This window comes from Akebia trifoliata, chromosome 6 (genome assembly GCF_017979445.1).
Source record: "Akebia trifoliata isolate Shusen 1 chromosome 6, ASM1797944v1, whole genome shotgun sequence".
NCBI classification, from domain to species: Eukaryota; Viridiplantae; Streptophyta; class Magnoliopsida; order Ranunculales; family Lardizabalaceae; genus Akebia; species Akebia trifoliata.
In genome coordinates, this window is record NC_141380.1 from 11566854 (window position 1) to 11578408 (window position 11555).

Below are 11555 nucleotides of genomic sequence, written 5' to 3' on the forward strand. Positions count from 1 at the left end.
GTGAGGGTGATCTTTATAGTGAGGAGACCATCCTCACAAAAAATCAGCCTAATCTACTTTTAACCTCATCAAAAGAGCTTAATCTGAAACTTTTAAATCATATAAAACAAATTTTGTCAACCAATATTGTCAGTCAAACGCTCCCTTAAATTTATCTATCTATATATGTATGAAGAGATCGTCCCCATCAAAAATCAATCCAATCTGAAATTTCAAAGTCTATCAAAAGTGGTTTACAAATTTTTGATAAAAGAAAATAATGGTTCACAATTCTTAAATGATTTTGACGGGATTAGAAATTTCAGACCAGGTTGATTTTTTTTTAGGATGAACTCCTCACCATAGAGATTATTCTCACAAAAGACCAACTCAATCCAAAATTTATAACCCACAAAAGATGATCTCCCCACCATAGAGTTTAGTTTTATTTTATCATCCTAAGATTGTCAGACGAATGCTGCCCATATATATCTGAGAAACCCATGTTTCAAAGTGATAACATGCCCTTGACCTTGGTCTCCTCTTGAAAATTGACACATTCAGGCAAGTTTATTCACATTTTGTAAATATTTGAGATTCCTTTGTATTTTCAAATGGATGTACTACTTGACTAGGTCTCTTCTAAAAGACCTTTTTAAATGTTGAAATTTGTATGCCTCAAAATATTTTAATAATATTTCTACAATGTCACCCTAGGCTTTTCCTTTTAAAATGGCAAACAAGTCATCTATGTAACTAAGATTAAAACTGCTAGCGAAGATTTTGGGCCTGGGATGAGATTTTAAACCATGTATTTATGATTGAAATGAGAGGCAAAAGATGTTCTCTAGAGACGAGTGCACATTACTTATCAGTCTTAAGATTTTTAAGGATCTATTTTTTGGAATCCCTAGGAGTATCCTCTCATCTCATTCACTCGTTTGGTGGAGAATCTCAAACGTGGTTTGAGGTTAGTACTTTCTGTTTGGAGCTTTGTGGGTCCATTTAAAGAAAAAGGCTAGAGTAGACAACTATTTGTATATACAGTTTTGGAGGGTATTTCTCGGACAAGTGACACGTGACAATTTTGAGGAATCGTAGCCAAAGAACCGAATTGTATGACGAGTTAATCAATTGTCCAACCAACATTAAAACCAGTCTCCCCAACTACATTAGTGTGGAGGTCAGATCAAATCTCGTAAAATTTGGGGGATTAGGTGTAATTGCTCCTACGAAAATCAAGGTAAATCGCTAAGCAGGTATAACCACTCAGGTAGGAATCACGAAGGAAATCCAGGAAGATTTGATGGTGGAAATCTCTATAAGTACAAGGGGGCAACATGCCAAAAAGGTATGAAAAATCCTCTCTAAGAATACACTGTGGCATTGACACTAGAAATTCAAACTTGGGCGTTAGAATGGTTTTGTTGCAGGCCTTCCCGTGAGCATAGTAAAAAGGGGAAGGATTACATCACGGAGGATCTCGAAGTGGAGCTTTTTTTTTACCTCCACAACATTCATGAGAAGATACTAATATTTGCATGAAGATACAAAATCTAAGATCTCTTTATTACATGTGTCATTAATTTGATTGATGGGACACACTATTTGATTAGGGCTACAACTTGGGCAGGTCAAATCTAAACCCCCTGATAGGTTCAACTTGACCTTGAAGCAAGTTTGGGCACATTTAGCTAGGGTTTAGGCAAAAAAAAAAAAAAAATTTAACTTTACCAAATCGGATTGGGTTTGGACATAGACATCGAGTTGCCCGAACTCAAACTTAATATAGTTAAAATTTAAAAATATTTGTTTCTTTCTCATTCACAGTTCACATTTCAGACTTTAGTTAATCATCATCACCTTTTTCTTAATATTTGCTTATAATTTCATGTATGTGGACTTTGAATATACTTTCAAAATAAATAATTATAAAATTATATTTTTTTACATACCTCTTATCTTTACTTTGAAGGTGGGAATTAGCAACGGTTTGACAGTAAAATTTAAGTGGTCATAAATGCCCTTAATTTCATATTTAAATTGAATATAATTAAGATCATTTTAGTAAAAAAAAAGTAAGAAAATTGTTATCACGATCTTAAGATCACATTGCTTAATTTTCAAAATTACAAAAATATCCTCTCTTTTTTTAATTATCTAATATACAAAAATCATTTTATCAATATTTATAATTAAAAATAAATCCTTTTGATACATGTGTATTTACATGCCACATTCTAGTCTTTATATAAGTTATTATCATTACTAAATTATCTAACATTAATAAGGAATGAGCCAACCCGACCAACCCAACATGGGTTGGGCTTGAATTGAGTGTTTCATACCTAAGGTCGAGTTGGGCATGGATTGGAGTTTATCAAGTGTGGGTTAGGTGCATTGATCCCGAACCCTCCCGAGTTGAATCTTAATTTGAATAAAAGAAAACCTAAAGCATATCGAACAATAAAAATGACTCCAAAACGCTAGAGGAAGGGCTTGAACCTTCGACCTTGTGGTTAACAGCCACACGCTCTAACCAACTGAGCTACTCCAGCTTTTGCCCATGTTAGCAGAACTTTATATATTTAAAATAATTAACAATCCTGGCGGCTTTGGCTGATTTAGATGCACACCTACTTTTTCTATCGTTATAGATATCCCTTAGATTTTGAAACTAATAATATGCCACCCTTGACCCAAGTCTTCTTAACTGATTAAGAAAAAAAGACCTAAATGTCCTCAGCTTCAACTTTTGGCCTCTAAAAGTAATCATCTTCTTCTAGATCTTAACTATCTATGATATCTTTTTGTAATCTACTTACCCTTCTCTTTCATTCATCATTTTCAACCTAACATTTAACCCGTTATAGAAAACCCTAAAGTTCTTTCTTCTCCAAATGTTTTGTTTTTTTGTTCTTCCAAAAATCAGTCATCTTCAGCCTCTTTGATAATTTTAATCTATTCAACCTTGTCTCCAATTCATCTTTTTCCACCTAGCCTTAACTTACTTAGAAACCCTAATTTTCTTTTTAACCCAAAATTCTATAGTTTTATACTTCAACAAAAACCCTATCTTTCCTCGAGGTTTTCAAGGAATGGAAGATTTGATTTTGGTAAAAATTGAATGGAGGAACAAGTTGATTTTCAATGCACATAGGCCTTTGACCCTCATCGGATTCAAGGCTATTCTTGACATTTTCGAATTGTAGTTACTATGGTAAAGCTTGTTCAAGTGAAATAGAATTAGTAAAAAGTACAGCCATACTTGTGCTACTATATCATTGGAACAACTTATTTGAATCCAAAATGTGTTTTGAGGGTTTCATTTGATAATATTTGCTTTTGACATTTATATGTAATCATATTTCGTTTGTATGTGTCAACGCACTTTGACGTCGATATGCACGTCAAAATCTCCAACACATGGGCGTTGTAATCCATTTTTGTTTTACAAAATTTCAATGGCACAACAAAACATTGAATGTTTGAGGTCGTATTGGAAATATTTTGGTCGATATTAACCAGTGTCGATATCACATCAAACAAATAGACTAAAAATAATAGTATTCTCATTTTATGTGGTCAATAAAACCTACAAACAAGGCAATTGGTGCTCAACTGCAGAACAACTTAAAAACATTGCTATGGCATTGTTACATGGCTTCAACTGACACGTTTAATTCGTTATGATCTCAACCGAAATATTTGAGACTGTACAAAACTTTAAACCTAAAATGCCCCACCTAATGAGTAACACCACATACTTGGCATCAAAACCCCCACCTTCACAATTACATTTATACAGGTAAAAAAGAAAGAAGAATTACATGAGAGGTTCTACTTAGAAAATAAAAAAAATGCACTAAGAGAGTAAAAGCTAAAACACAAACCATTCACAAGAAAAAGTAAAAGATAGTCCAAGGTTTTCTTTCATCAGACTTTGTGCCACTAACAAAAACAACAGTAAAAGCTAATAAAAAAAACATTTCTCAAGAAAAAGGAAAAAAAAGAGAGTACTACAAGGCTTCCTTTTATCAGAGCCTTCGAGCCGCCAACAACAATAACAGTAAAAGCTAATACACAAAATCTTTCACAAGAAAAAGCAAAGATACTTCAAGGTTCCTTCTTATGATCCTTCTGTGCCACCACCAATACCATTACCGCTACCACCAACAACCAAAATAAGCCTTGTCCCAAAGATGTGGGTTCATAACCGTTCCATTTTGTTCAAAGAAGTGAGATCATATCTACTTTCACCATCTCCATCCACATTCATTTTTGTCTTCCTTTTGTTCTCTTAAGACCTTTGACTTGAATATTTTATCTAACTAAAATTATTAAATCTTTGTTGAACATGCCCATGTCATCTCTACCAACCAACTTTCTTCTCTTAGTTTATCACCTATTGGAACCAAGACTACATTTTCTTGAATATATTGTTTTTTTTTTTTTTTTTTTTCTTTTTTAGGGGTAAAGGGTTAATGGTCAACAAGTAAAGTCAGGTTTAGGGGGTTCGAACCTAAGATGTCTTACCAACTTAGCTAAGTTGGCACTTAACCCCAAGGGATTGGCCTAGTGACAAGCCGGGCTTTGATAAGCTTCTCGGGAAGGGTAGGTCAAGTGTTTGAAACCCTACGAAGCTATGAATTATTTGGGGCCACCCTCCAGGGTCAGTTGACCCTTGACTCAACATGTTGCATGTAGGACTTTCCAAGGGGGCGGTGCATGTCACCATGGGATTAGTCCCACTCAAAGGGTGGAGATTCCCGCGATACCTTAAAAAAAAGAAAAAACCAAAAAAGCAGCTAAGTTTGCACTTCAAAAAACATGTCTATAATTTTACGTTGTAGTCTTTCCTCTCATCCATGTCTCTACAACAGAATTTCTTACCATCATGGCTCTAGACCAGCCAACGTATGACTCCATAAAACATAGCTGACCTTACTACCATTCTCATAAATTTCTTTTAGTTTGATGTGTGTCCCCATCACATAAATATATAAATATATAAATATACAATAAATATAACTCTACATTGTCGATTCACCAAAGCTTTTGTCTTTTATCAATAGAGATTATATATCCTTTACGAAAGAACTGTGAAAATCTACAAGCACAGCAAAGCCATGAAACAAAGGAGATACGGAAGCATCCATTTTCAAAATTGACTGAAAAGTCCACTCTCAACAAAGTATTTCAAAACATGTTTAAAAAAAAAACAAGTATTTTAAGACACTGAACTAAAACCCAAGAATGCTCCGATTTACTAATAAACAAATCTGCCAAAAATCCCTGGGAAAATTATATATAGTAAGTTTCCAACTTCAGTGTAAAATAAGGTTTCACATTTCGAACCTCAGAAAATAAACATTCATTTTACGCATCAAACTCAAAATGTTCATGGCTAATCAAACACGTTTTGGTGGTATATACTGCACACGATTATCTTCACACAAAGCCTGCACAGAGAACAAACAAGAAATGAAAGTCATAAACCTAACAGCAGTGGAATGTATCCCAGATAACTGATCAGCAGCCAATCCAGTTTCAAATAACCTAGTGTAGAATTAAATAAAGAAAATCTAAAGCAACTGTACACCATGTACGGTTGCCAACTGTATTGTTCTACGTGTGATGCATATGAATGGAGCAAGGACCCGGATGGGAAATCTAAACTGAAAACCATGCCAAAGGATGATCTTAAGCCTTCAATCTATGGTTTTTAAAGAATTTACAATCTGACAATGGGGCATATGGTTACATCATCCAATCAGATTTATTTTTGGCATGATATCATCCAATTGGGTGGTCCCATCAAGTGTCTCCCGTATCCCCCCCGCCCCGCTGATGGAGAGCATTTAATAAAGATGTCAGAAGCTCTTGACACATTGAAGAAAGCAGTCCAGATTTCTTTGATATTTGAAATATAGACACCATAATACTGTAATTCAGGGGCTGAATTCTTGAAGAGATTGTATGCAAATGGGTTGAGATACTTACAGAGGCCCTAATTCTGTTTTTTTTTTTAAAATCTTTTTCAAGGTTCTAATGAATCCCTCTCTCACTAGCTTGGTGCTCTTGTTGTATTAGCTTATTCTTCAACAGTTAACATTTTTACCAATAAAAAATGGAAAAACAACTAGGTTTAAGAAAATTGGAATCCCAATTGACCAATTCTTACATGAGAAATCAAACAAAGAAATGGTATTTGCTAGATGAAGTGGTGGCCAGGTTGGCAACAATGTGTTAGATACTAGCAAAAGATGATGTGATGTGGTGCTTACTTCAAATGATAATAAATAAATCTAATATTGTTAACCTGTAATTCTTCTGGAAGTTGCTCTGAGACAGAAAGCGTATAGCAACCAGGGACAAATCTTCCTGCAATAATTGACCACCCATTAATGATTAATCTGACCAGATAGTGATCAGGTATTCAAAAATAAGCTATTTGGGCGCTGCTTGGTACGCTGCATATCATTTGAAAATTGCATGGATCACCTAAATTCTTAAGGAAATTCAGCAAATGATTTGTGGCACAAAAAGTACGGCAAATCATCTGCAAAATCACGATGAAAATTTATATTGCAAAGATCAACCAATCACAAAAATAGATTCGCAAGAGATTTCCCAATGGTTACCAAGCAATAATAAATCATTCATCGCAAACCATTTGCAAATGCAAATGATTTGTAGTGTACCAACCTGGGCCTTGATTACAAATTCAGAGTAAAAGAACACAAGATCCATACACATAAAAAAGAAAGACAAAAACAGGAAAAAACAAAGGGGAGATGAAATGTAAAGATTCATAAGGGAGCACTCCATATGGGGAGAGATCAAGCTGAATCATGCTACAAGCAAATGTAATAATAAGGCTAATGCCAAGATTTCTGAATCAAATGATTACATATAATGGAAATATTTTTTTTTTTCTCTCTCTCTCTCTCTCCAGTATTTCTTCTAAGAGAAAATATGGTCTCTAGGAAGCAACCCATTTCATTGACAAAATAACTTCTCATTGTCAAAGGCTGCAAAGAAGAGTCATTTAATATGCATAAAAGTTGTTCCTCGAGATGAGACACATACAAGGTGGTGTGGAATACATATAGTGAGTATTCATGTACTCATCAGAGGTGACAGAACATCTACTCTGTGAGACAATGCCTTCTTCAAGCCTAAAGTCTGGGGCATGCGCCTTCTGAGTCTGGTATGTGATGACCCAAACATGAGTCGCTATATAAAAAAAAAATGCAATTTTTCAGGGAAAAAAAAAAAGAAATTTAATTCACTTGCCTCTTACCATGTGTTACCTCCTCTTATCCCTAGTTGGTCAAATAAAACAACAACAACAAAAATGCAAAGATTCCATTTTATTGAACTGGAGAGGAAACATATTTTATGACACCTAGAGCTGGTGAGTAGGTCTTCTGACCTCCTTTTTCTTTTGATAATATATATCTGGTGAAGATGACATTCGCTCCTAGTAACTGCTCACAAAAAACAAATTTTGTTTTATGAGTTGATTCCTCTCACCAAATAACAAAGATTAGCCTATCAAACTAGGAGATCGAAGAGTCAAAATCGAGTTACTTGAACAACCTTTTCTTTCCAGAAAAATCACTTGCTGCCCTATTTTTCAAGATCATTTCCCTGACTTTTGAACCTGAATCCTTTTCCAAATTAACTGAAAACAAGTTTTCTCTACTTGTTTCTTCTACTTGTAAAAACTTCTAGCGTTCCCCCTCTTGTTAGAATTTGCCCAATTTATTTATTAGAAAAGCATGTTATGCCTCGTACTTTGGGCAAACAAACTTCAGCTCATGCTTTTAATTTTAAAACGCCAATTGAAATAAGCAGGAAGCTGATTTGTCGACAAGAACATTTCCAATATATCTTCATATGCTGACTTTTACTCTTTCTAAATTGTTTGCTCCTAAAAAAAAAACTGATTTCTACTCTTGGCACCACCAAAACAAGTTTCCAGCCATGGAATATTTTCACTATAAGAATGAAGCCCACGTAGGAAGATTGGTACTAACAAAATACTTAAGAAGGCAAAGTCTGCCATTTCATAAATAATATAGGAATTTATATAATGATATTAGGCTCAACTCAAAGCTTCAAGATGTCACAGCTAGAAACAAGCTGAATAACACTAAAGCGAAGGGGAAAAAAAATAAAAATTGAAGCAATGGTGCCCACTTCCCTAAAAATAGCATGTAACACTCAAGGGTCAATTTTTTATTTATTTTTATACATGGGCATCCAGACATAGTCTGACTATTCCCATGGACACGGGAGTCACCCATTCCAACACATGCCAAGTGTACTAGCCCTTTAAAGCCCTAGGGGGATGGCCAACGAGAGGGTTTGAACTCAAGGATCAAATAATTGCATGGGGTCTTACAACCTCAAGATAATCCTTCAGTGACTTGAATAGCATGATTAACTACTTTCTTGTAACTTTTTAAGATGACTTAGTTCCCTTAAGAGAGGATCTTTGTTAGCCACTTCTGTCTCTTTCTCTAGGCGATAAATAACTTTCATGATGTGGAGACAAACAATCAACGTCTTTTGTTTTTCCAAAAGAAAATCCGGCTTCAAGCTGAGTATACTTCATGGCCATTGGCCACAACATTAGACACCTCATCTAGTCTAGATCTACACCGATCTTTGTGCTTGGCTTCAAGCTAAGTACACTTCATTGGCCACGGCATTAGACACCTCATCTGGTTTAGATCTACACCAATCTTTGTAGGTAGTCCATTTGATTTTTTCTATGTTGTGTTACTAATTGTTAAATGGCTAAGATCACTTTTCATCTTTAACCTAAAACCATAAAACCCATGATTTCAACTATTACCTCCATCATCTTCAAACTCACCTTTGTCCCTTGTAACAAAACCCTTAATTTCAACCTATTTTAAGTTTTTGACCCATACAACCTCCAAACCTTCACCATGAGCCATTTTAAGAAAATCCCTTTCACCCCCTATAAGATGTAAGAAAATCCTTAGTTTTAACTAATTCAATCTCCAAACCCTCACCATGAGCAACTATAAGAAAACCCCTTTCACCTCTTTGAAGATGACTGATTTAAAAAAAAAAAAAAAAAAGTAAGGATTTTTTTTTTTGTGCAAATTGAAGATCAGTACACTTTTTTATTCTAAAAAATTTTGGGTTACATTTCCCAGAGATGAATTTAGCTTTGAGTTCAATTCGAATTGGATAAGTAAATCAGATTCGAATTCGGATACTAGTGAATTTTTTCAGATTCGAATTCAGGTATACCTACATCCGATTGGATATATATCCATTGACAGCCCTAAGCTCCACCTCCATTGCACTCATTCAACACACACATTGTTTCTTGATTACACAATATTTTTCCCCATTACTTGTATTATATAACCCCATTAGACAGTACTCTTATAAAGTATCCTCCCCCCACCCCCCGCGAGTATGATCATACACGTCTCTTACATGTACATCCTCTTAATAAAGAAAATGATCATCTGGGTTTTTTTTTAATCACCCACAATAAACAATATCATATATTCATAACTAAACATTCCAGAAACAATTTAAGGAACAAAATTCTAAACGCTTCAATAGCTCTACTCACCAATTCTCAACCACCGAGCCGCCCAACTCCTAGTCGGATCCATGACCGAAATTATCCTGCAAATGAAAATCCACAATCCCCTCAAATTCCACATACATTCTTGATCAGCTATAAATTGCTTATTTGAGTTTCCTTTCACAACCTCCCTTCATCAATATACATATATTCTTCGACATAAACCATATTTGCAAATTTATAAATTAAAAAAAAAAAAAATTGCAAGAGGGACTACTGTTCAGTAGAAGAACTTACCCTGTAAAATTGGATGTGGTGCAATCTCCCACGAGTTCGTGATCTTTATCCATGTTAAAAAAAGGGCAATTTTCACAGCCAGATTCTCTAAACTGAGATCACAAAAGACAAAAAAAAGAAAGAGATTTTTCGAACGATGCGAAACAAAAATCAAAACCCTAGAATTTAAAATCGAAGTGGAGAGAGAGAGAGACGGAGACGAACCTGATCGTATGTTTTGACGAGCCTGCAACGAAGGCAAGCCCTAAGCTCGTGTCCGAAGCTAGTCGGAATCTGCGCAACGTTGCTCATTGTCATCTACACTCTTACCATCTTTTGCATTCATGTTCTTGGTTTTAAACCCTGCATTTCGTCTACCGAGTTAACTCTTCCTTGTCATCTCGATTTGCACGAGTCAAATCATTTAAATCGTTTTAAAATTGAGTCGTATTTATTTAAGAAAGTTACTATTGACACACAAATTTGTACTAACGCCACACCAATTATGTGCATTTGTTTGATGATTTTTAAGTGAATTGGTGTGGCATTGGTAAGAGTTGGTGTGTCAATAGTAACTCTCTTATTTAAAGGGTCATGCTAACGTCAAGTCCTCATGGGAATTTTTTTTTTTAACATGGTTTTCGGACTGATAGGTCCAATCAGCAATGGCAAAGGCAGCTGACCTCTTATAACAGTAATGCAATACACCTACAAACCATACATAGTAAGTAAACAGGGATAAATCCCTATGGGTGACCAACGGGGGGGAGTTGAACTCAAGACCTCCCTTTTTGGAGGGAAGCATTGGCTATTGTGCCCAACGCCTTGTTAATATTTTCATTGAAAATGATAAGGGTATGTTAGTCTATTACATAATAAATGCTTATTTTTAATATTATAATGAGAGAAGACGGAGTAAAAGTGGTTCGACACCAAAATTTGAGTTGTTATAAATGCCCCCAGCTTAACATTTAAACTTGACGTAATCAGGGCCATTTCGGTTGAGTGCGATTTTGTTGATGGGCATATTGTTGATGCATACTAACTGCGCAATCCTATTAAAGGATCGCTTGGAATATTTTTGCAACAATCTCTCCATTTTAATTTTGTTTACAATTCTTATACTTTTTATTAATTACATTCAAATCCAAACACCGTCATTTTCAATTGAGATAGCAAAACACTTGTCATACAAACGTAATAAGATTTTAATCCTTACTAAGGGTCTTTTTACTCATATGGATAACCATAGCTTTTAAATTTCATCTAAAGCTTCATATCAAAAAAATAAAATTCAAGAAACAATTTTTTTTTTAGCTTGATGTAAGTTCTTGAAAATTACTGAACTTCCAAATAACTCCCAAACTTAAAATTGAAATACAATGGTGAAAATTAACTTTTTTTGGGATTTTTTTTTCAAAGTTATATTCTTTTTTCCTCAATAATATTGAAGCATCTGATCATATTTTTGGATGCCAAAAGGTTAGCCCAAGGTTAATCGAAAACAGTAAAATATTTTAGAAAAACATTTTTCCTACTAACTTAGTAAGATTTGAAATCTTACTAAGGATCATTGAGCTCAAATGGATTATCAAATTAACAATCCAAAACTAAGATTTCTGATCCTAAAAAAAAAAGATTAAAAAAAAATTATGAAAAAAAACTATAATTTTTTTAATGAAAGTGATTTCCTCAAAAAATTCAAATAATAATA

The 11555-nt window shown here is 34.5% G+C and overlaps 1 protein-coding gene and 1 non-coding gene across 2 annotated transcripts; both read right to left on the reverse strand.

Annotated features, from left to right (window-relative positions):
- Nucleotides 1-2463: 2463 nt before the first annotated feature.
- Nucleotides 2464-2537, reverse strand: TRNAN-GUU (transfer RNA asparagine (anticodon GUU)). The gene has a single exon. It is a non-coding gene; the product is annotated as a tRNA-Asn (tRNA).
- Nucleotides 2538-5123: 2586 nt separating this feature from the next.
- LOC147400220 (transcription elongation factor SPT4 homolog 1-like) lies at nucleotides 5124-10225 on the reverse strand. The gene is made up of 5 exons (XM_086445834.1): nucleotides 10067-10225; nucleotides 9863-9954; nucleotides 9611-9666; nucleotides 6302-6363; nucleotides 5124-5441 (listed from the first exon to the last, which is right to left on the reverse strand). The coding sequence occupies exons 1-5, from the start codon at nucleotides 10157-10159 to the stop codon at nucleotides 5391-5393; spliced, it is 354 nt and encodes a 117-aa protein (XP_086301960.1). The 5' UTR covers nucleotides 10160-10225; the 3' UTR covers nucleotides 5124-5390.
- Between the last annotated feature and the right edge of the window lie 1330 nt (nucleotides 10226-11555).

Excerpts from the sequence above, each read along its gene's own strand:
- LOC147400220 (XM_086445834.1), bottom strand. The coding sequence starts at position 10,159 with ATGACAATGAGCAACGTTGCGCAGATTCCGACTAGCTTCGGACACGAG. Across the intron at positions 9,955-10,066 it reads TCGTCAAAACATACGATCAG|TTTAGAGAATCTGGCTGTGA; the intron begins GTTCGTCTCCGT and ends TTGTGATCTCAG. Across the intron at positions 9,667-9,862 it reads ACCACATCCAATTTTACAGG|GATAATTTCGGTCATGGATC; the intron begins GTAAGTTCTTCT and ends TTTCATTTGCAG.